We start from the raw sequence: 25971 nt of genomic DNA, 5'->3' as shown, positions 1-25971 counted from the left end.
TTTCAATGTTTGCTTTGTCCTTTTCTTTGTTATCATCATTTTCACTATAATTTTATATATTGTTACAAAAACATTAGTCTGATTATCCCCATCAACCTAAATATTTCACAAAGTTTTAATCAGACATTGCTCAAAGCAGTGATCAAGTTGTTTACTGGGCTAAATATTTGGCATGTAGAACATATGGGTTTTGATAAGATTTTATAAAAACAAGTAAGAATTAAAAAAATATTTTTCCTGCAAGCACCTTTAATGATATTTTGGTCTGGTAACATTCACAAGCAGAAAAATAGCTCTACTGATAAACACCTTATTTCTGTATTTTATATATATATTTTTTAAAAAGATCATCTCCGCTTATAGAAAACAGACATTTCATAAATATTAGAATGTTCTATTATTTACATGTGTCCCATTCTACTGTCAAATCATTGGCTGATATCAACCAAACATGCAGGTTCTAGGAGAAAAATTCTGCTTTTCTCATAGTGATGTCACACATAGGCACAAAGGCAAATTTGATCTTAGTGTACATTTGCAACTTAGTGGTGAACTTACTAAATATAAAAGGTATCTGTGAGTGAAGCCTTTGATCAATCTTACACACTTAAAACATGGAACACAAAACCAGAAACTTCATTACAAGAGCAAATTGATGTCAGATGACTGGGGGAAAGGTCTAAAGCATTGGCCATGGCTTATGGATAATTGTTTCAGGTTAGAACTTGGATTAATTAAAATAAAAGATGACTGCAATAGTTTAGTAATGGAGTTTGACCCTTTGGGTGCTGCAAACATCCCTCAATTAAGCTGTCTAATCACCATCTTCAGAAACCCTAGATAAGGTAGGACAGATCCTGACCTGACTAATTTTGTGAAAAGCTGATGAAATCCTATTAAATTAGTGAAGTCATAACAACAAAAATCAGTGCAAGAGATACCAGCACGAGTCTCTCTGTGGGCATATTCACACTGCAGCATGAATCACAGCACTGACATCCCTAGGCTAGTAGGGCTTCATGTACCTGAGTCTTTATGGCTTACAGGACAACCATGCACAATTACTAGGTCAGGTCTATCTGTGTTGACTGACCCCCACAACCAGGCCAGGAAGCCTTCTGGCCTTCTGGATGGATATATATTTTTTTTTAAAGTTCAGAGGCAGAGGCAGCATTGTGTTACAGGCTGCCTTCAAACTGCATCCTGCTCTGCTAACTGATCTCTGCAGCCTGATCCCTGGAACACCAAATGCCAAGTGTGCTGGGGACTGCCTCTACCCACCACCACAAGATGGTGGTGGTGGAAGGGAAGAGACATTTTAGCAAGGTCTCAACATTCTAATTCAGATTTTATGTAGTTCAACTCTATTGAGAACTCCATTGACTCCAGTGCTGTTTGACAATCTCATGGACAGTGGGATGGAGGGCACCTTCAGCAAGATGACACCCAGCCATGGTGTGGTGCGGTTGACATGCTGGAGGGAAGGGATTGCATCCAGGGGAACCTGGGCAGGCTTGAGAGGTGAGCAAACCTCATGAAGTTCAACAAGGGCAGGTTCCTGCACCTGGGTCAGGGTAATCCCAAGCACAAATACAGGCTGGGCAGAGAATGGATTAGGAGCAGCCCTGCTGAGAAAGACGTGGGAGTGCTGGTGGATGAGAGGCTGGACGTGACAGGCAATGTGCACTCCCAGGCCCAAAAGCCAACATATCCTGGGCTGCAGCCAAAGCAGTGGGGCCAGCAGGGTGAAGGAGATGGTTCTGACCTCTACTCTGCTCTTCTGAGATCCCACCTGGAGTGCTGCATCCAGCTCTGGGGTCTCCAACACAGGAAAGACATGGATATGATGGAGCGAGTCCAAAGGAGTGCCACAAAGACGTTTAGAGGTTTGTGACACCTCCCCTGCAAAGACAGGCTGAGAGAGCTGGGGTTGTTTAGTCTGGCCAAGAGAAGGCTCTGGGGAGACTTTAGAGCACCTTCCAGTCCCTGAAAGGGGTTTACAAGAGAGCTGTGGAGGGACTTTTCCCAAGGGGATATAGCAATAGGACAAGGAGTAATGACTTCCCTCTGAAAGACAGCGGATTTACATATTAGGAGGAAATTTGCTATGAGGGTGTTGAGGCACTGGCACAGGTTGTGCAGGGAAGTTCTGGATGCCTCATTCCTGGAAGTGTTCAAGGTCAGGTTGGATGGGGCTTTGAGTAACCTGATGTGGTAGAAGGTCTCCCTGCCCATGGCTGTGAGGTTGGACCTAGATGATCTTGAAGGTCCCTCCTGACCCAGGCCATTCTACAACTGTATGACTTAAAGGACTTACTTACATAAATAAATGCTAGTGTGACAAAAGGGACAGTTTCCTGAAGGTTACATAGTTTTCACAGCCAAGGATTTGACAGGGACAGAACAGGTTGTGTCTGGATAAAAACTGACACAGGACACTGCTGATCCAAACTTGTAATATTACCTAAATCAAGAATGTTGAGAGAAAATTAGAATTACTCCTGCAGAAGTAGTCACATGCTAAAAAATGCCCAACAATGACCCAGCATGTTTGTCAAAATGTGCTATGATTACACAGCAATAAATACTACTTGATTCAATCAAAGGCTAATTTTTTTCTTCTCTTTTTATTATTTAGTATGACAACTAACTATGATGGATTCAATATCATGGCTCCTAGGCTCAGTTCAGCAGAACCTTGTCCTCTGCATTTTGAATCTAACTATCATCTTCTCTAGGTACTGAAATACTAATGCTTGCATTTCTCAGCAGTGGACATGCACTAAGAAATAAAATTTACCTTACAACACTTCCATGATCCATTATAAACTTAAGAGGACATAAGTGCCCAGTTTTAGTGAAAACCAAAATTTTTTTCTGGATTTGTTGCATTCTTCGGCTTTGTATAAACATAAATAAAAAAAAATATTCAGATTAAATAGATGAATAGGAATTTGCAGGAAAGAGCATGTATTGGATCCTGTGACATGCAACTGTTTATAATGCTATGCTGTATAATCTAGCTGTCTTTTGAAAAAGTTCAGTCACATATAAGTAAAAAAAAAAAAAATACTGGTACAGATTAAGGACGGAGAATCCATGCCAAAGGCATTCCATCACCTTTCAAACTACTTGTAGACATTGAGTTCTTTGTGAGAAACAGTACAAAATTCTACAGTTGAGTGTGAGGATCCCTCCTCTCAAGTATTATGTGTATCCCTCCTCTCTTATTGCAGACAGGATATATAGCACCTTTGTTCAGCTTCTTTTATTCTTTTGAAATGTCAGAAAATACAAAACCACAACAATAATCTCTCCCTTACAATGGAGTCCCTTGAACTGCTGCTTGAAATTAGTGCATGGTATAGGGACATCAGGGACATTTCCTTTCATGCAAAGTGGGAGATTTCATTCAACTTCTTTTGTTGTTGATAATGGCAGTAAGAGCTCAGAATAACAAATTTCAAGTACATTTAGAAACACGCTTCTCATGAGTCACCATTATCTGCTGCTAAAAATGTGCAGTTCAAGAGTTTTATGAGGCACTCTGGACACTGGCTTGAATACTGTGGTCTTGGAATCAAACCTCTGAGCTGTCATGGCTGTAATTATGTGGTAGCATCATTGGTTCATTGCTGCCTGACTCATTTGTGCTTTCCTTCTTGTCAGAATTTTGTTTCCATTTTAGCAGCAAAATGATAATTGCAATTAAGCAGATGGCAAGGAAAATGGCAGCAGCTCCACCAATGATTGTGACTAAGCTGATTCCTGCACTTTGGTTATTCAGTTCCCTGGGGAGAACACCATTGAGTGCAACCTCCCTCTGAGGCACCTGTTTCTTGCTGGTGCGATCCAGGGCTATGTGCTGTATGTTCGTTCCTCGGTTGCTCTCCACTCCAATGTCTCTTGCAAGTTCTGGGGCCTGCTCAACTCCCCTCTTCTGCCTTCTCTGTGTGGATGCTCCTGGGCTCCCAGCACTGAGGAGTGAGTGGTACTGGTGCTCCACGCTTCTTTTGCCGATTCCGCGGTTAGTGTTCTCCTTGGAACGCACAGTGTAGATTGTATGGACATACCACTCCCTACCCAAAGACACCTGGAAAGAAACATTTTTTGTATTTAAACACACACACACTAAATCTGGACAGCACTAAATGCAGAGGAAATCAGTCTCTGTTCTGAACTGAATGCCTGGATAAGCACTTTCAAAATCATGCACAGGTAACTCCTGACTGGGGCCAATGTGCACCAGAAGAGTTGTATTTTCTGCCAAAATTTTCGGAGGGTTTAGTCTCCATTCCTCTCCACAGTCAGACTCTGTGGCTACCAAGTGCAGATGAAGAAGGCTATGGCCTTGGCATGGTTTTGGTGCTATTAGTACTAAAAGCCATACAAAGTAACTTTAGCTGTGGATGGGCCACAGAAAAGGACCTTCCAAGCCCAGCCTACCAAATGATTAGGCCCTGTCTGTAATTCCATCTAAACATAAGAAATCAATTCTTTATTGCAAGGATGGTTGAACATTGGAACAGGGAGCCTGTGGAGTCTCCTTCAACAGAGATGTTCAAAAGACAACTGGTCATGGTCTGGGGCAACCTGCTCTGGTGACCCTGCTTTGAGCAGGGTGTTGGAACCCTGCTCAAAGTCAATTTCCACATGTCCCTGAAAACTTAATCCACGCTGGGTGGCATGTGTCCCTGCAATCTGTGTGAGATGATAGTACTGTCCTTCAATTTCTCTCACCTTTCCTGGATACATACCAGATTTAGCATCCACAGGGTCCAGTAGGATTGTCTGAATATTGTCTTAAAGATACTACCTGTTAATTTGAATGGTTGCAGCCCAGTTTTGTTATTTAGGAAAATAACATATTTTCTATTTCACTCTTGTTTTTCCAAGTATTTTTCAGGAAATACTTTTGTTTCTTCATATTCTCACTTTTTGGACAGGAAGAGGACCAAAAATCATGGCATTGGAATCCATGGAAATGGATTCTTCCCATAAAAAATGAGATTCCATTTTCCTGGGGGAAATTTGAAACACTTATACTTTTAAGTAGGCCTTTGTTAAATACTCTACTGCTTACAATGGGACCTTTAATACTGAAGTGGCCAGGAGCAGAATCAAAGTTTCTTTCATATTTTTCCTACTAATTTATACACTTGAGTTGTGCATGCAGTTTTGCAAATACTAGAGACAAATAGTGAAGAGAGAACTTTTTGGCTGGTTTGTACAGATCAAAAGGCTGAATGCACACAGCTGAAGGATTATATTTAATGGAGGAGTAGTTGCATCCTTTAGTTGTCAATTTTTAGGCTTTCCAGTGCTCCACACTGTGCAAGTTTTCAAGGAAAGAATTGTACAGAAAATGCCAAGTATCAACTTGATTTTGATGAAGCTCACTGTAAATGCCTATGATTATTAATTTTTTTATCTTTGAGAAGTGAGATGGGAAGCAATAAAACAATGCTGTGCAACAAGAATCTTATTAACTTCTTAAAATAAATGTACAAGAACAATTTGCATAACTTCTGGTTAGCCTGTGTAATTATACAAGAGAAAAGCAAGGGTATCCCAATGGAAACACTTTATTAAGTGTTCCAGATTTTATATCTATAAGTTTCTAAGCATCTATAATTGTGTTTGATTGCAAATAAAATCAGAATAAATCTTTCTGTTGGTTTCAATTTGACTTACAGTTACCAACAATACCTGTGCAAGTGTTTCTTCCTTGGTTCAGTACTCTTGCTACGAAGCTACAGAAATCATACCTGAAACAGAGGAGTTGAGTCTACTTTGAATCCATCAGAGCCTGGCTGTTTAACTAATGGAATTGCTTCAGGATCGTCTATTGCAAGTTTTGCATTAAAAAGTACATTTCCAAAACTTGTGGCTTGTGTCTCTGGCTGAGCTTTGTCCTGCATGGAGGGGAAAAATGTTTGTAAAACACAGATTTATTTCTCACATGAAAAACAGTTTTAGTATTTACTTGCAATGCATGAATTGTGTAGTTTAAACATGCTATTTTATGCAGTCTAGAGAAATACTACTACAAGAGAAAACCCATGAGAAACAGTTGTGGTCCCATCTCACTTTTGTACTGACTTCTATTTAATACCTTGCCTTTCTGGAATAAAAGGGGAAAACTAGAGAACAACCATAGCTCACTTCTTAAATAAAAAAGATATATAAATGTGGTCTGAAACGAGAGTAAGAAGTCTATTTCCCAGACTAAAGAAGCTACATTTCATTTCCTTAACAGACAGTCACATAAATTTGTTTAGGTTATTATATAATCATCTTATATAAAGTTAACTCTAAAAGTTGGGCATCAGGTCTGTAGTTACTGGGGGTTACTCCAAAGTTATGTTCAGGAAGGAAATTAGGTCATCCAAGCCAACTTTAGAGGTATTTCTCTTTCCCTATGCCCTACAGAGGCAACCTGGATGACTAACTTTGCAGTATACACTAGATTTTGGGTGGCTAAACATGAAACAAATTACAATCCCTCACTTGCATGTCTCCTGAAATTCCCTCTATGGTCCATGGATACAGACAACGCAGAGAAAAAGCCCATCTTGGGATTCTAACTTACGTCAAACTCTTACTGAAGGTAGTTCCCAGAAAGATAAAGAATAGAACCATGAGGGAAAAGGCAAGATACTGCCTCCATCAGTTCATGTTAGCCTGGAGGTTGAGTCAAAAATTTGGTGCTGTTGAGAACTTTTTAAAGAAAGTTGGGTTTTGGATAAAAGACAAGTTAGAAAAGAAAAAAATATATATCTCTGCATCCTCACAGAATTAGAGCACTTACCACAATCTTAAACCTGTACAGAAGGGATGGAGAATCAGCGAGGCACCCGTATTCAGTATTGGATGGATTGTATTTGGGTACATATCCATCAGCTCCTGTGCACAGGAAAACCTTCTCGATGCTACAGTAGAAGGAATCACCCAAATTCTGCACTGGATCCACCATCACCCGACCGTATATGATATCACCTGTAAAAGGTGCACACAGTTCACATCTGCTTACACTGAGCATTTAACACAGCTCTGAGGCTGAGCTGATAAAGCCTTGTCTAGAAGCTTAGTGCAACAAGCACACGCCCTTACTCCTCGTCAGCAACAGGGTCCTGATAGTGTGGAACACAAATGAAATGTGCATGATCTATGCAGAATTATACCTTCTGAGAAAGCAATGTCACTTTCTTGCCCAAACCCCATCGAGCCATCAGACAGCCACAGCGTCTTTTTGGAGAGGAGGAACATCTGGGTGTTCAAGCTGAACTCAGCAGCCACTGGGTCACTGACCTACAACCACAAAAGCATAAGGCTCTTCAACAAGACTTTTTAATGAAAAAAACATAGCATGATCTTAAACTCTTAAAACAAAGCATGATCTTCTCCCAGTGTCCATTACTTACCAGCTCTGCACATCTACATGCAATAATACAGTTTAATAAGAAGATTAAAAGAATCTCCTGGTACTAGACATATTTATATGCAAACAACCTTTGGATTAACTGCCCCTGTGACATTTGATAATATTCTAGATTAGTTTTTTCCCATCACATTTTTCCAAGTCCCAGCTATCCCAGCTAAGGAGGTGTCTAGGACAACTTACGTGTGGGGGTAACATGAGGAAAACTTTTCCCTAAAAATCTTGTCTCTGACCCATCACAGCCTGTTTTCTCTATCCCATTTTCATTCTTACACACAAGTCTCGCCTCTGCTTCTGATCATCTGTCAATATTTGAAAGCATACATTGCTGAAGATTTATTTGCAAGTATCAGTTCTTCTAATGTGCTGCAGGATATATCAGATCATGCATGTGAAAATGCAACAAACCATTTGAACATCTTTTTATGCTAGTATTTATCTTTATATACACAAAGCTATGGTTCTTCCTTGATTACATGAAAAGGATAAAATTAATCAATACTATCAGCAGCAGTTTTTCATGGGACCATAAAACAAGAAAGAAGGCTGTAGTGGTTTTGAGGCAAGACAAAGGCAAACTATAAAGCAACATGGCATAATAAAAGGGAAATTATACAGTGAATTGAAGATCTGGGGGAGCCTAAAGTTCAACAGGATGCAAGTACCTGCAGAAATAATGTGGAAGACATATATATCAAAAAAAAAAAAAAAAGAAAAAATAACAAGAGGACACTAAACAAATAAAAAAAAGCTAACATATATATGTATATTTATGTATATATATGTATAAGTGTGTGGACAGGAAGGAAAGAAAATGAAGAAAACATTCTTTCTGGCTCATTGACAAGGGTCCATTTCACAATAGAGTCCCAAAACTATCAAAGCAACAGGATCTGGCAAGAAGAATGTACAGCTCAAACCTTTTTATAAATGGAGTGCTACTTTTTAGAAAAAGAAGCCCTAGCATCCCAGCCTTTGCAAAGAAAAGAAAAAAAGATAAAAAGTTCTATTCCCTTGGAATGCTTCTTTCCAAATGCCTGAAAAACAGCCCATTGGGTTGTAGTTCCACAAATACTTGATTAGTACAACTGTTTTCCAGCTGTGTTATTTAGGATAGTAGTTTAAGTGTAATTACTTTTATGGGAATTTGAGACATTTTATATGAGAGTTCTTAGAAAACAATCTGTGAGGATCTCCTGGGTGAGAAGAGTAACTGTCAGTTTATTCTGCCTATTTGCCATATCCATCAACTCTGCATATGGATGATGTGGGGACACTGCAGATCACCCATGGGATCAAAGCCCATGTAATACTCAGTACCTCAAGGAACAGAGCACTCTTGAGATTGGTCCATCCCAGGGCAACAAGTATCCTGAGTATGAAGGGCTTCTGTCAGGAAATAGTGATACACATTGAAAGAAATGAGACATGGAAAGAATTGGGACAAAGCAAAGCTTGGACGTTGAATATTGTTCTTTTTCAAGGAATTCCAGAGTGAGACGGTGTTAATACAATCCTCACTAGAGTTCCAGGCTACCTGCTTGACTCCTCAGGGGCCGTGGAGAGAGGAAAAAGGTGATACATGTCCAAAAAGGAAATGTTAAACCAGTGGGGAAACACCAAATAAATTTTGTTCTTGAGTCTTAAAATGGTTCCTCCCTTGTGACCAGTGAAAACAATTATGAAGGAAATTAGAAGAAAAAGTTTCCAAGGAAATGAAAAGCTTCATTTTAAAAAGGCCCAAGAAGGTAATTCAGTATGGGAGATGGAGCATTAGACTAAGAATTGGGGGACACAACTCTTGTCCTGCCTCATCATTTTATCATTAGACTTTGCAGTCAAAAGTAATTTTGGTCTGGTTGTGACACATACACTCGCTGATTTCAGGGAGTCACGAAGTGGTTTGGGTTGGAGAGCACAATGAAAGATTATCTCATCCAACTTCTCTGCCATGGACATGGACACCTTCCACTAGACCAGGTTGCTCAGAGCTCCATCCCACCTGGCCTTGAACACTGTCAGGAATGGGGCATTCACAGCATCTCTGGATAACCTGTGACACTGCCTCACCACCCTCATTGTAAAAAGTATCTTCTTTTCATCCAATCTAAATACACCCTCTTTCAGTTGCCCCTTATCCTGTCACTGTTAAAAAGTCTGTCTTATAAGCCCTGTTTATATGTTGGACGGCCACAATTAGGTCCCCATAGCTCTTTCTCTTCTTCAGGCTGAACAACCCCAAATCAGCCTTTCTTCATAGGGGAGGTGTTGAAGCCCTTTGATCATTGTTCTGGTTCTCCTCTGACTCCTCTAAGAGGTCCATGTCTTTTTAGCACTGGGCACCAGAGGATTGGATGCAGTGGGCCTGTGCAAGGTATCAGGTGGTTCCTAGTATAAGGACTAGGCATCCTTCAGTCTGATCCTTCACTATTTATTTTCTTATTTGTAAAAGAGTGGATACCAATGCTTACTTAGTTTTGCAGAATGACTAAAAAGCATTAGAGATAAAGTGCTCGATACTGACTATGGAATTTGTGCTATTGTGCTGCTGCTTTTTTGGGACCTGCTTTGGGACACAGTGCTTCAAACTGTGATCAGATGGAAAAACTATCATCGGCCACAGAAAGCCCAAGCCTATTTTGCTATGAGTATCTCAAGAAAGAGAACTGGTCTTGGTTTGAAAATTGTTGATGATGGGGGTTTAGCTGGCCACAGTCTGTGATGTTGTTGCAACTTTGCACCTTATGCCTATTTTGAATTGATGCACCTGAAACTTCCATATAGTGTATTATTAAGGCCTTATCTGATATAATAACCCCTACAGTGTCCATTTATTTATTCCAAGGCAGTTCTAATTCTTAGCCATAGCTTTTACTTATAGGCTACTTCCAGGTAAGAGTTAGGTCTCTTTCTAGCATACTTTGCCTATTTTCCAAAGATTTTTGTACATTTTTTTACCTTTCTTTGAAATATCAACATCTTTTTGTTTATACTAGGATCAGGAACAAGTTGTGGGTTAGCATTGCTATTAATTGCTTTAGAGTCCCTAGAAGTAGATTAGAAGTGCCAGACAAAGGCTGAAGTGCTGAACTAGTATAAATTCCCCTCACCCATTCCATTCAAACGTCTCCAAAATGTTGAAATGTGGTTAAGTCTGAGAAGGCAGGTTTCACATCAGATCATGTATCATCCCTCTTCCTTGCCAGGACTTAATGCCCTCTCAGGAATCATCTGTTCTCCCACAGGTGGCATAATGCCAAATGAAAGCATAAAGACTGCATACATTCCCTTGTGTACTCTGGCTAAGTCAACAGAAAAGTGATTGTGTACCCCTGACTGATATGGATTTATTCTGTAAGATGATTTAATAGCATAATCTATACTATTAATGAGCATGAAACCACAGCCACACTGTTCCAGGATTGGCTGTACTAGCTCCAAATAACAGAAATGATATAACTTCCTCCTTACACATCCCAAGGTCACACTAGCCCTTTTGATAACCTGGAAAACTGGAAGTTTATGTTCTCTTAACTATCCAACATCACCCCCAGTTGTTTTTTTTAAAACCAATGTTTTCTACAGAAGAATCCACTTCCCCAATTTTTTTCCCAGCTACAGAGCTTCACAGCTGGACTTTGTGAAAGGTATGCAGTTTGCCTGTTACCATATGTTTCCATATGATCCATATTGCTATGGCTCAGATTTGTTTTGGTCACTTTTGTGAGTTTTAAAGCTAAGCAGTGTTGCCTATCTACACTTCCCTCTACAGTCAGTGAGAGAAGTTCTACCTTACGACTGAATGAATCTTCCTCTGGAGGTTCCACTTTCAATACCTGAGACCTAACTCTGATTTTGTGTCAGATGAAAACCTTCTGATGATAGTTCTATATTTTCCTAATTACCCGATAAAACTATTTACTACCAAATCTAATGGACAAAACCAGAATTCCTAAATGTTACTCTTGCATCACAGTAACTTTCTCCTAAATCAACAGTTATTTAGCAGGAGAGGAGTATGTGCTCTCCCACCAATTTAGGAATGCTTTCTTTATTAGCAAGAAATTCAGTTCCTAGCACTATTACTACAAGACCAACAAATGGGAATCAAATTAGAAAGGAAACATGATGAAGGTGTCATTGTAAGGGTACCTGCTGGAATCGGATGTCCAGGTCAAAAGTGATGGGCTCCCTAGGATTGCAGATCACGGGCAGGCTGTACTCCTGATGTGGGGCAGTGGTGCAGGCTATCAGCTTCACTGTGTACGTTCCAGAATAGTCTCGAACCTGGGCACAGAGAGAGAGGGAGCTGTGCCACCAGCATCCCAAATGATGGGCTGGGGAAGAAGGGGACAAGGTGAGGGCCGAGGTTTTACCGCGAAGTCAGAAAGGAAGCTCCACTGCTGGACTGGCAGGTTGTAGGTTGGCTCGCTTCGGACGAGGCTGAGGCTAAAAGTGAGGCCTGGGTGATCAGCTGACATAACCATGGAAGTCAGAGATGAAGCTAGAAACATGCCAGAGAGACAGATTTGTCACCTTTAGTGTTTCATTGCAAACTCTTGGGGCCTGAAAAACATTCTCAATGATTCATAAACCTTGATGCCATAGCTGATGTTAATACCTTCACAGGGCATTGGGTTTTATTAACTGAAACTAAAATAAATTACAGTCAGCTCAGCTGGGCCTCCTTGATTCTTGTTCAAGTGCCTATTCAGCTGCTGCTTTTGTTCACAATGAGAGAACTGTATGAAGAATAAATTTAAGAGACCATCAAAACAGTGAGAGTGGAATGGCAGAGATCTATAAACCCTTCTATTTTAAACTTGTCTCTGCTTATAGGCAAAACCAAACACACTAGAGAACAGGTGAGAAAAAGTAGAAGCACCGTGAAGGAGTTATATAGATTAAAAATAACCGAGTTAAACTAGAAGAGATTTCCTATTTTTTTTTTCTCTTCTCACTGTTGTTCAGCAGATTTAATTTAGTTAGATATTCTTTCCCATGGCTGGCATTCATGCTCAGATTTATGTCTGTAGACTGAGTTTTACACCTGTAATTATTCTGAATAAAGGCAGTGGGGTTTAAACAGATTAAATTGCAGGAACAGGTCCTCAGCAATGACTAATTGAATGTCAGTGAGAGTGTTATATTAACAGAATCATACAATGCCTGCACAAGAGTTTTTCTTGCTCTCTGAGAAAGGTCTAAATATCCTAGAAAAGCTTCAAGTTAGAAAATAAATTTTAATGCTAAGTTCCTAGGGCAATGTAAGTAAATAGTAATTATAACGATGGGGTTAAAAACATATATCTATAGATCCCCAATGGACACAATGGCCTAGATCTTCATCCTTCATAAATCAGGCTCTTGATCAAGTGGAACTATTTGCCTTCCATCAGATTAATGTGTATTTCAACAAGTTTGACAACCTGAATACAGTCATCAATGACTGTAAGTCATTGTAAGAAATCTCAAACAGAGGAAACATCTGTATCTGAAGAGCACAGTTTCCAAAGGAAAAAAAAAATCAGCTAGCAGAAGCAGAAATAGGAAAAAAAAAATAGTATCAAATTTGGGGAGGATGTCTTTATTTCTGTAGTGCTGCTAAAGGGTAGATTACACTTACCAGGATGGGACATAACAAACAGACCATGAAACCGGGCTTCAGTCTTGAAGTTGACAACCAAGCGTCCCTCTTCACTGATGCGCATGCTGGTTGGGAACAGGGAACCTGCCAGCAGAAACCAATTAACAAGTGTGCTCCACTTGCAGGTGTCAATGAAATCACACTCCTCTGAAACAGCAGACCCACTCTTTCATCTACCCTTGCCATGTCACGTGTTTGGGGGGCCTGTTGGTATTTTTTGGGTTGATTCCAGATTCTTCTCAAACAAGAACTTATGCAGTGAGGCTTTGAGTTTTCAGGACATGATGCAGCTTCCAAAGCATATAGGGATCTTCCCTGCAAAGCCATGCTTTGACATGTTACCATGGGCCCAAACAGCTGGTCTAGTATGCTCAGGAAAATTCACACAGCAGTTTGTGCTTGGGTTCAGGCAGCATGGTCAGCTGCCAGGGAAATCTGCAGAATGAAGACTTTTATTTTCACCAAGTATTCAAGCTGACTCCTACCAATGAAAGCTGCTTCAGAGATGCCCTTTATCAGTGCCTCTGTGCCAAGGCAGCAACCATCAGCATCAGCTGGAGCAGCTGGCTGTGACTTCCACAGCAATCTGCTCTAGGGTGCTGCAATCTGTGAAACTCCTTCTGATAGGCTTTGCATTGCTGGCAATTTTTGGCAGGAATTTAGCACAAAATACAGGCCTTATGTATTCTAACTTCAGATTACAAGATCTTGTACCCAGAAATGGTTTACTTCTGTAGCTTGCAACCAAGACTCTTTTCTTCTGGAGTTCAGCAAAGCTTTAGAGTTTAGGCATTTCCTCCAACGTTCCCTTACAAACAGCCAGTGATGTATCACCTTTCTGCTTGTCAGAAAAAAGAAGGAAACAGGAATGTTCCCCCATGAATGTGCTGGAAATTGAACACATCAATGTGAATGTATACCACCTGTACAAAATCATCTGTACCAACCATATTTCTTGGTACAATAGAAATAACTATATATTCAGGTTTTAATTTGGGCTTTAGAAGACCTTGATTGCATTACAGTGTTACTTATAATTTATGTAGCATAATTATATGAATTGAGAGGTATGGAAAGACACCGGAAACTAGTTAACCCCTCCTTGCCCAGCAAAACAACTGCTGAAAAAATACTCCCCAAGTAACACTGGGATATGTTGAGGATTGTTTTGTACTGGTTGTTTTCAAAGGGAACTGAAAACGTTCGGCACCTCCAAAGATGTGGCCATCAACTTCTTAAACAGAGAAATAAAAAAATTAAAGATGGGAAATGGTGGCATAGATGCACCATGTAACTGCTGAGACAGAAGATTAGATCTGGTTGTTATTTGGTGACTAGCACACCACATGATCTGTGGCATGTGGCTCATTCTTTAGGCATGGCATGACATATGCTTCATTCTTCATGCACTGCAGATTCCCCTTACTGCTCCTCATTTCCTGCTCTTAACAGAAAGACAGAAATGGCATAGCAATGATTTCTGTAGTTCACATACAGAGTGAGCAGAAGCAAAAAAGTGACTTTAGGTTCCCAGGAGTCCTGAAATTCTTTATGTACACAATTACAGCTGGTAACCTGTATTCTACCTTAGGGTGTGAAAGATGGGAAACACCTGAAGTGTAAGGCTGGAAAACTTTAAGTAAATTTGCATAAAAAGAATAATACAGCACACAGGTGTAACTATGTATTTTAATCTTGCCCATACTATGCACATACTTGCGCATAGAATGTCACTATTTGTAAAAAGTAATTTAAGTTTTTAAAAGATAAATTCTGCAATGATAGATTTCTACTTGTTGACTAGTTATACTCACAAACATTTACTGACAGTATTTAACATATTGTAGAATGTCTCAGAATTTACTACTCTCACACAGAGGAGAGGCTCCCATGATATAATTCTGTTTCTTTTGAATCTTTCATAACATTTTCAAAATATCATAAGTTTCTGAAACTGGCCATTCATAGTGAGAAAAAAATGGTATCATATTATTTTCATTAAAGAGCAAATAGCTTGAGTGCTAACAGAATTTGCTTACATAATGTACCAAATGTGAAGTTCTGAGTAGATATAAATGTTTTAAATTTTGCACATGTACTTCAAATATAACAATATAATTGTCTTTCTTTGCAGTAAAAGAGCTGATGTCAACTTTACATGATTTTCATTAAAACTCCAGCAGACACCTGTGAGTGCTAGGAAACGACAGACTGCAATTCATAATTGAATTTAATAATGAAATTATTAGTTAGTTTTTGATATTGGAATGATTGAAAAACCATCCTGCTGTGTGCAAACTACACTCCCAGCAACGGAGCATGAGTTCCATGGCAAGAAAAGCAACACCCACCTTGGAGCTCTGCTTCAGGCGGGCTACCGATGCCGTCCTTCCACAGGATGGCAGTGTCATACACGAAAGTCAGCCGGAGCTCTGACTGCAGGTCGAAATGCTGCCAGCCCCCGACGCCCACTGGAGAGTGGAAAACATAAGAGACGTACAAAGGGACTCTCAGCGTGACATAGGACTGCACTAGGTTGAGAACCTATAAAAACCAGAATTGTATATCAGGGTTAGTGATCATGAATGGCAGCATCGCACAGGCAAGCTAAATGCAGGAGAAGACAGAACTTGAAATAAATACTGTGACTCAATCAAATTCTCTCTTTTTGTAAACTACAGATGACATGCAAAAACATGTTTCAGTGGTTTTCAGCTGAGCTTACATCCCTTCAAATTTAATCTTTTTACTTCAAACTGATAAAACATAACCCACTTAACTTTGATTCATCATTTTTGTTCAGGTATTTTTAGTACATAAACAACACAACTACAAATGAAGGCTTTAGGAATTTTTCAAATATGCTTTTTCATTTGCTCGATGGTTATGCCTTAACCAACTCTTTTGTTTATGTTCTTGTTACTGTCAACTAAGAAGCTCTTCTGGAAGATGCTGAAATTTGAAGCTCGAATATCATTGCAAGACTGAGTCCTTGGACTTTACTTAGCCACCTCTGAAACTCTTTCTTCCTCTGTGCATGGATAATAACTAACATGCTGCATGCAAACACAGAAATCAGACTGTTCTTCACTGTCTGGAAGAGCTAAACATGACAAGCAAGCTGATATGGATTTAAAAATAGAGCCTTTCTTTATACATTGGACCAAACAATTGTGCTGTAATTATGAAGAATTACATATTCATTATATATATATATATATTATGAAAGAAGACAAGAAAAATAGTGTCATTAAACTGTCACCTCTTAAGACAGCTCTTATATGATACACAGATCTAAGCCTGTCTGAAGATTTCGTGTTTATGTTTGGTTACAAATACTTTGTCACTCACATATCTCAGTATGAAATGTGCAATCCAGATCCTTTTAGACATTCTGGATTTTCTTAGAGGGAGGAAAGACATTGAGATCATCTCCCAGTGGGAAACTTTTCGAAGTCATAAAAGTTGTTGAACTCTGATTTAGTTCCAACAGAAATTCCATATATAAATTTGCACATCTGAACATTTCCCTGATTACCTTACATCCTTCTAAAGAGTGTTTTGCATTATCAAAAATTCCCCAGTATTCAAGGAAGTTTATAAGGAAGCTGGGTTCAACCAGCAGCAAGTCAAGGGGCTGAATGACCATCAACTTACAGCTGCTTTACACTTTGAAATGCCTGACAGAACCTTTACTAATATAATGTAACCACAATTTTACTGCTTGCACTCACTAAATACTTTGACCTAATTAAGGACTTCATTAAGGCAAATGTTCATAGTTGCCTGCCACAACTCACTGTCACGTGTGACTCTCCTTGATCTGCACTCTGGGCTAACAAAAAGTTTTTGACTTATACTGTTTGACTCATTCTATAATATGTGGTAGCATTTAGATAGTAGTCATTTGGAAACACACAGTATCACAGAATCACAGAATTTTAGGGGTGGAAGGAACCTCAGGAGATCACCCAGGCAGCCCACCTGCCACTCAGGGTCACCTAGAGCAGGTTACACAGGAACATGTCCAGCTGGGTTTTGAATGTCTCCAGAAAGGGAGACTCCATGACCTCACTGGGCAGCCTGTTCCAGTGCTCTGCCACCCTCTTGTGTTCTTTCCCATGTTGTGGTGGAATGTTTTTTGCTTTAGTTTATGGCCGTTGCTCCTTGTCCTGTCACTGGGCACCACTGAAAAGAGTCTGGCGCCACTGAAAAATAAAACACTAACACAGACTGGTAGATGAGAAACTAGAGTTGTAGATTATATTAATGCTTTGTTGGTTGTACATAATCAAAATCAAGAACTTCTATTTGGAACAGAAAAAAAGTTTTCTCTATATATTAGACGACCAGTAAAGTTAGACAAAAATATTATCATTTAGTACCATTTAAGCTGCAAATTTATCTGTGGGAGTATGGATACTGGCATGAGTATCTGAGCAATTATTTTGGACACAGATTCACTAAATTTTTCCAAATAACAACATTATATTCTCACTTACATTAAAAAAATATAGCAATGATGCAGCTCTTGAGTGTCTTATGGTTTGCTTTTGATTCAGGGGGAACCTCAAAAATTTGTCATTTCCTGGACCAGTATCAAGAACTGAATGAATACATTTGATTGCATAAAAAATGTATTACTATTGTAAGGTCATCCCAGACAAACTGTGTTGGCTTTTCTCTCTGCCTTTTTGTTCTATATCTGGATGCTGTACAGTAAGAATTAGACACCGAAGTCAGAGATCTGAAATTTAGTTTGCTTATAAGGAAGAGACAAAAGTATGTGGAACAGGATTTAATATATGCTCATTATTTTCTTAAATAGAAGCATACATAATGCTTAATGATAAAGTAGAGGACTGGAATATCAAAGTGAGAATTTAATGACCTTGAGGATTAGAATAATAGCAGTGAGATGAAATCTTATAGCTTAAAGTATAAGGTAATAGAAACCAGTCACAGGGATTTCTGTAGAAATGAAAGACATTCATTAGACACAATAGAGGGGAAAGAAATTTTGTTATGCGAGTTGATCACATCATAACTATGACCTTCCTACCCTCTCCATGTGCTATGATCCTAAGATAAACTGAGGAATGGGGTGGAAATTAGAAGCATGCATGCCATTATACAGAGTACTACTGAGAGCTTATCTGAAACAGCTTTGATCATCCATGCTTGAAAAAGTCTAATTTGCATTGTAGACTGCAGAAAAAGAAATCAACATAATCACAGGAATGGCAAAACTATCAGATGAGAAGAGTCTAAAATAGCAGTGCTGTTGAGCCCAGTACAACAAAGGCTGAGAGGAAGTAAGAATGCTGTCTATATATATCAGGACACTAAGTGCACAGAAGGGCCACTGATGATGAAAGATAGTGCTGACACGGGAGCAAATGGCTCTAAGATGGCCAGGACAAACACAGCCTAGAAACCAGAAGAGTTTCCAGCCCTCAGTGTGGTGGCACTCTGCAAGAATAGTGAGGCCATGAAATCCTGTTAAGTTTTAGATTAAGTTTACTAGTTTTGGAATGACATTATATAGACTTAAGGCAGAGGCCTGGATAGGGTGATCCACAAAACTCCTTCTAGCTCAGTACCTTATGACACACCAAACTAAAAAAACCACCCCTCATTACAAAGCTTTTCTCAGTTTTCAATGTATCATTGGCTCTTCATGTGTACTTTACACAAAGCAATCCACTAATGAGATTTGTAAGCCACATTTTGGGGTCTTCTTGCCTCCATTTAATGGGACCATAGTGTTAGAGACCTCAGCTTATTTGCACTGGTCAAAATCTAGTAGCAGGATGCCTTCTGCGGCAAGTTTGCCAGGAACACTGCTCCTTTGACATATTACTCCTGCTCTGGGGAGAAATCTGAAATCTCTCCATTTCTAGGGCTGTAGAATTTAAAAGGTTCTTCCCTTTTAGCAAAACCCGCAAGAGGTGTCTGGGCAGCAGAGCTGCTTGCCTCAGCCTAGGAATTTGTTTGTGTACTCATGTGCTTCCATCAGTACTGCTGCCCTTATGTGTGATTCATGGCATGGATGGGGGAGGAAGAATTTGTTGCTAAAAGTTCCTTGAGTTTTTATGCACACACACCCTTCTACAGGCACTCATGGATTTGCAGGTCTGGAGGCAAACCTACAACACTGATAGTCAGAGAATTACTGAATAAATAATTCTCTCTAATAGTAAACGAAAACTTTTAAGAGCCTCTCATTCCTACAAGGTGGAATCTACCCTTCTGTAGGCAGAACAGAAAAATCTCAAGACACCGTATAGGTAAGGATCTTTTTGATATAGTGAAAATAAAATAAAGAGGAAGTCAACTGCAGAGGAAAGCTGTGTCAAAGTGAACAGACACTGCCCTACCCCCCAAATGAATCGATGGAATGTGTTACACAGATGGAGGAGTTTGACTTCTCCAGCCCTCCTAATAATGCTATTTAGACCAACATGAGAAAACATTCTTTCCATTGAGTTATCTTTCTTTTCCAGCACTTCATGCAAAGCCTATTGGGAATAGCCAGCTGTTCATTTTATATCTCAGTGTGACACTGATGAAACCAAAAGGGTGACTTAGAGCTGTGTAAGTGTAGGATCAGCTTAGCTGCTGTGGAGAGACAGGACAGGTGCACTATGTATCCATGCATCCCATGCACAGGAGATTTAACCAATTACACAGAAAAAATTACATTCAGTAACATTGATTTTAAACAATAATAAGGGGGTATGAATTTAGTCTTCTGATACCAGGAGAGAAATACAGACTACAGCTACACAACAGATGAACTGGGGAAATTCTGTCTCATACTTCATGACAATGCCAGGTTTGGAGAGCCTGGGAAGACAGAAGACAAAAATTGTTCCAAGGAGGGAACAGACTCTTACACATAATATCTGGAAAAATTTAGATTAAAAATTGTCAAACCTCAAAATCCACATGTGTGAGAGAAGAACATTATTTATACATTGATCTAAGAAATAGAGCTTCATACATTTTTTTGTGAGATAAATTATCACAGATCATAAGGTCTGGTTTAGAATACTGACAATTCCTATTTAAAACTTAGTAAGTATGAATGGGAGTTTCTATACATGTTTTTCTTTTCTTCCCCTTTCAGATGCAATCTGTCAAACTTCATTAAGTAAAATACACAATTATTTTGAGAATCTATCACATAACAATTTAGAATATTTACAATAAAAAATTATTTTCAATAAAGGGTTTGTGTCATGGACTCTGTTCTACATTTATAGTATGCTTTATTTAGCTGGCTTACATTTCCAGAGGGCAGAGCTTGTCAGTGTATGTGTGTGTGCACATTGATAGTACTGATTAAATTAGACATTAGAAATAACACAAGTCTGTGTTTTATTTTGTGTATCTCAATGAAACAGGCTTTGTATGAAAATTGTATTTTTATTCTCCAAATTATTCCAGGTCTCATCTTCTATTGCATTTACTTGTGATGTCTGTGAATTTGAGTCACACAAGTTTAACAATGTTATCAATTAACTGTTTACACAATGTCAATATGGCAAAACTAAGATTTGGCCCTAAGAAGACACTCAGACAGGTAGGTCACAGGTGAAATGCAAAGCAGGTTTGTTTAAAGAAGTCTGAATGGAGAAGAGAATGCAATACAGCCTTGAAATGCCAGTCCCTTGAAAAAATGTAACCTCTGACTTTGTTACACAGCTGGTGCATTCACTTTATAGCTTTTTATTCTTTACAGCTTACTAAACGCACCTTTGCAGCTAGAGAAAAAAATGTTTGCCTTATAGAGAGGTTCCATGTCAAGGGAACATGAGTTGCAGAGTTTTCTTAAAATTGACTGGAGTCACTAAAGTGAATATAAAAATCTGAAAACAGACATTTCTGTCTGTTTGAATTTTACAGCATCTAGTAAGATTTTCAGAATAGGTGAGTTTTCACCTTAAAGTACGATTTTGGCAAAACTAGTTCCTATAAAGCTGCTTTTATTACACTGTTTCTGTGTAATAAAAACTCTCTGCAGGCTGCCTTGTATAAGGTGCAGCAGTACATTAGTGATTTTAAAACCTGATTGCATAATGGGATTTTGAAATGCTCAGTGCTATAACATGCATAGCATAAATGTGACCTGAACATACTGGAAGAAAGACATTTTCAGTTTGGGCCAAAAATAACTGGTTTTTGAAGAGAAAAAAGTGAACTGTTCAGCCATACTCAATTACCATAGTTTCAAGGTATAAAGCTATACATTCAAGTATTTTACTACATGTTCTTCACCTTCTTGCTCCTATAAAAGACCTGCTTAACGAGCTGTCATTAATAAAATTAGTTTGAATGGTAATTTCCTTGCTTCCCTATTCTAAGTCTGGCAATGGACTGAAACTACAGAAAGCAACATCCATATATAAATACTTGGCCAGAACCACACAGAAGCCTTCAGATGCCAAACTGCCTGGCTATAGCAAACAGGTAAAACAGCAGGAAATGGGATCAAATGATACTTCACACTCCATAATAATATGTGAAATAAGTGTAGGCCAGTACTTCAGTATACACTTCATTAAAGTACGGTCACTTGCTTGGTTTTCACTGTCTCATTTTTTCACTTCATTTCATGAATATCTGTCATTGTTTTTGAACCTGTATTGGGAGAATGTGAGATGTCTGTAGTACTTGACTCTCACAATGTCCCCATGAAGTAAAACCCAGCCTTTGTTAGATACTTGGAAATACTGGAACACAGCCTTCAAAGAGGTGAGTTCCCCCTTTTTAAGGCCTAGACATATCCAAAAGTAGACACTGAATTTTAGACCGTGAGTGCAGGCTGTCCTAAAGAAAACTGTTAATCATCAAAGCTGACCTTCACAAGTACAGAACACTAATCCAAATTGATTAGCTCAATTTAAAGAGGAACAGGTCTTTAATTTTAGGTAGAAGTTCTTTAAACTGCACATCTAAGTCCATCTTTAGATATATAAGTGCCTGGTTTTTCAGTTTTGGGCAGACCCCAGGAACAAACCGTCACGCTGCACACTGAAAGGAGTGCTGCATCTAGCTCACACAGGGTTTGCTCATGCACAGAATAATTGAGAAAGAGAGTGGGTCACAATCAAAAGGCCTCAAAGGAAAAAAAAATAAAGAGAAAACTAAGACCTTCTCTGTATGTATTATGACAGTTCATGAGTTCATGGGAACTGACCAAGACAGCTGCAGCCTTCAGCAAACACTAGGAGCTGTGCCAGAAGAACTGCACCAGCTGCAGGTCTACTACCTCACTTCTTGCTTACTAAAGTTCATCTTCTTCCCCTACCATACCAGGAGCTCCCATGAAGTGAAGGTCCACATCATTTAAGATATTGCCCATTCTTTCTGTGAAATCTCTCTGTCTAAATCAACAAGGCTGTCTTTGTTTGACCACACAGGTACAGGAGAACTGGAACCAAGAAACAAAATGTTGAGCCTAAAGTTCTAGCCAAAGTATCTGGTAAATTCAATATATTAAATTTGCAGTGGTAGCAGGATATGGTAAGAGTGTTTTTGTTATTTATCTGTTCTGTCTGAATAATAGAATTTGGGCTTCCTTTGTCTGCTAAAAAAATGGTGAAAACCATAGCTGCCAGCTTTCCTCTCACAGAAGAGGATTATTAATTGTTCACCGAAGGAGAAAAAAACAACAATGGTGACAACCACAGAGATAGGGCACTGACTGCCTCCCCTCTCAGCTGGAGGGGTCATGTGAAGATAAAGACCAAACCTGGAGAAGAATTAAATGGAGTTGGGGAAAACAGGGAGGGCAGTGAAGCACGCACTGGCTGCAGGGAAATGCTTCACTGCTAGAAGTAATTCAGCTTGATATTTCACTTAACATACTGTAAACCTTTTTACCATAACCTAGAAGGCACTAAAGGATAGCTTCAGCTGCAGTTGCATGGTTCTCACAGCTCATGTTGATCACCCTCTGCTTGTAAACGAGATAACTTACATAAAGTACATAATACTTCTGAAGCCTCAGGAAAGTGCAGCTCACTTCTCTGGCCACATTGCCACTTATTCATGTCCTCCAAAACTGAATACACAGGTTCTTTCAATTTACTAAAATATTGGAATGGTACTTATTTCCTTCTCTGTCTATATGAACATAGAGATAAATAGGTTTTATTTAGATACATATTTGTCTAAAGCAGCTATTCACCCTTTTGTCTAGAGGACACAGAAGTATTTAAAATGGTTTCACACCAGGTTTTCCTTCCTTTTCACTCAGAGAGAAGTGGCTTGCATAGCTTCATATGGAAGCTTCATACAGATGCTTCGAGTTGTGTGTGCTTATGGTTGCTTTGTATGGGAAATAAGAATTTGCAGTTTCATATTGCCTGGGCATAAGGAGATAGTCAAAGGAATGATGAGTCAAAGAAATGGAGAAATGAAATCATTCTAAGAACAGTAAAGACAAGTGTAATTTTTATCTTGTGGGAATGTGTAAGGTTTACATCCCACACTTGGATGCCTTCCCTTTCCCTCTGACAGCTTCACAGATCTCATGGAATGCACCTGTAGGAGGATCTGCTTTCAGCAGAGGCCAAGCCCAAGCAGAGCATGGACAGTAAGCTTCCAACATGAAGGCAGAGACGTTAAACTGGTCTCTGTAACAGACAAGGAACCAGAATTGATGACAAAGCAGTGAGATGACATATCCATCAAGGCCTTTGTATGTGAGACAGGCAGAACCTCCATTTTATTCTCATTTTCTGACTTAGAGTATATAATCTCTAGTTAAGAGGGGCAGAATGTTAGGAAGTTAACCAAGTGATAAAGAGATTGTGGTGCAATTTCTTGTCCAGCAAACTGACTATGATTATTGTGAATACCCATGGAGTAAGGTGGACTTTAGGCATGCAATTATAACAAAATTAAAACAAAAGAAAATCAGTTTATCTAATTAAATATCTGTATGTCCATCGATGACTATGCTTTTAGCAGTAAATTAGCTCTGTTGCACAAGATTATATATTTCTGTGGGCAATGACACATTTTCCACACCTGCTTTATGCCATTTGGGAAAATAGCATAGAAAATAAGAATTTGTGCAAATAAGTCTACTAAGGTCTCATAGCAGATGTATCCCTGGCAAAATGTCAAAAGAGCAGAGAAATTATGGCCATTTCACAAAGCAGGCTCATTCTTTTCATTGTGGTTCAAAAAGGAATGCTAGTGTACCAGGACAGTGAGTTAGCTGTGGATAGACTTCTGTGATATGAGTCCTTCTCGCAGCCTGTAGGATTATTCCTCAAAGATATTTTTCTGTACATAAACTTCATATTCACAGCCACTGTATTCCAGAGCCTGAATGGGATCAGACAGGCTTATTTAGTAATTATACAGGGAAGACTCAGGGATTCATTTCACTGTCACTGTTCTAGAAGAAATCCTGCACCCTTTTCTTTCCACATTACTATGAATTTCTAGAAATAATTTCCCTGAAGTTCTCTCCAATCTCTTGCTTTTAACTCTCCAACCAGTTTCACAGCTCTGTACTTCAACCATTCCATATTGGCAGCTTTTTTCACTTCCTGTATAAGTAATTTTCTGCTGGGTAAGGTGAGAACACTGTGCTGTCTGCACAGTGAACAAGAGATCAGCAAAGCTGCTGGTAGTTCTTCAGCAGTCCATTGCTGTCAGCAAGAACTCTCTCCACAATGTTTTAAACCTGCTTTTAAAGATATATCACAATAAATATTAACTAGCCCAGTGCTATCTATGTGCTAAAAGCAAGTCTTCAGAAGGCTTTCATTTTAAGAAAAGACTAAATTGGTTCACTGTAGAGTAAAAGAGGAATTGGTTTGCCCCACAATAACCCAGAACTGTATTGTGAGAAAATCATAACAAATTCCATTCAGAACAAATTATTCTCTTATTTCTACTAGCACAGATGTATTACGAGGGAAATATTTTATTACAAGAATACAGTACAAAATCAAGTTCCATACCTGCCCATCTGTGCCAATGGTGCCTCCACAATCTGTGAGGAGCTCAGACATGTCATAGTAGCTACTGAACTCCCACAAGCAGGCTTCCAGATTCAGGTTGCGGTAGAAGCGCAAGGTATTGGAGCCTCTGATTGTTGGGCTGTACTGATAGGGAATGGTCTCTCCAATCACATCTGGATTCTTGGTAGCATCAGTTAAAAAGCCATGGTGGGTCTTTACTTCTGTGTAATCCAACAGGTTGGAGCACTTATGGTTTCCAACTCTAGTTCCATCAGGGCTAAGTGTCAGCTCAAAGTTGGAGAGCTCTCTTGTAGAAATAACAGGCAGCATGCCTAAAAACATTAATTTATAACTATCACTACATTTCAGTTGTCAGACCTCCTTAATTTAGCCAGACTTTGTCAAACACTAAGCGTGTTATGCAGTGCTCTTGTATTTTGTACTTACACCAATTACTATATTTCAGAATTCAAAGAAAGTTGATATGCTAAGTATGAATGAGAATTTTACCCACAATAACTGTCTGTATACTATGAAAAGAAAAAATATTTCTAAACATATTAACATTTAGATATATTAATATACAATATATTATTAAATAAAAAATAGTGCGAATAGTAATTAAATGGTATATTCCTATGCACTTCAAAGGAGCTTTACAAAGCTTAGGTCTAGCCCAATTTATGTAAATTATGCAGTTAATCTGAAAATGATGTTCTTCACATCAGAGGTGATGTACCAATACAGTATCTTATGCATCTTGTTGCATACTGCACCTATTAATTCATAACATTTTCCTTTGGTCCTACTGTTAAAAGATTACATTATTAACTTGTCAGTTTAAAATACCCTGACCAGTAAAATAGCTCGAATAACAGCATACTGTATAAGTT

The 25971-nt window shown here is 39.0% G+C and overlaps 1 protein-coding gene across 1 annotated transcript in view; it reads right to left on the bottom strand.

Annotated features, from left to right (window-relative positions):
- Window positions 1-3505: 3505 nt before the first annotated feature.
- Window positions 3506-25971, bottom strand: part of FREM2 (FRAS1 related extracellular matrix 2) — a 117193-nt gene continuing 94727 nt past the window's right edge. Inside the window, exons 16-24 of the mRNA XM_066571144.1 lie at window positions 25079-25410; window positions 15440-15632; window positions 13068-13172; window positions 11818-11945; window positions 11594-11728; window positions 7185-7311; window positions 6812-6999; window positions 5769-5915; window positions 3506-4093 (exon numbers count right to left, since the gene is read on the bottom strand). Of these exons, the coding sequence (XP_066427241.1) occupies window positions 3581-4093; window positions 5769-5915; window positions 6812-6999; window positions 7185-7311; window positions 11594-11728; window positions 11818-11945; window positions 13068-13172; window positions 15440-15632; window positions 25079-25410 (1868 nt within the window). The 3' untranslated portion in view covers window positions 3506-3580. The remainder of the gene's footprint in view (window positions 4094-5768; window positions 5916-6811; window positions 7000-7184; window positions 7312-11593; window positions 11729-11817; window positions 11946-13067; window positions 13173-15439; window positions 15633-25078; window positions 25411-25971) is intronic.

This window comes from Molothrus aeneus, chromosome 2 (assembly GCF_037042795.1).
Source record: "Molothrus aeneus isolate 106 chromosome 2, BPBGC_Maene_1.0, whole genome shotgun sequence".
Lineage (NCBI taxonomy): Eukaryota > Metazoa > Chordata > Aves > Passeriformes > Icteridae > Molothrus > Molothrus aeneus.
Note: the sequence above shows the minus strand (reverse complement) of the source record. Positions and strands in the feature narration are given on the sequence as shown.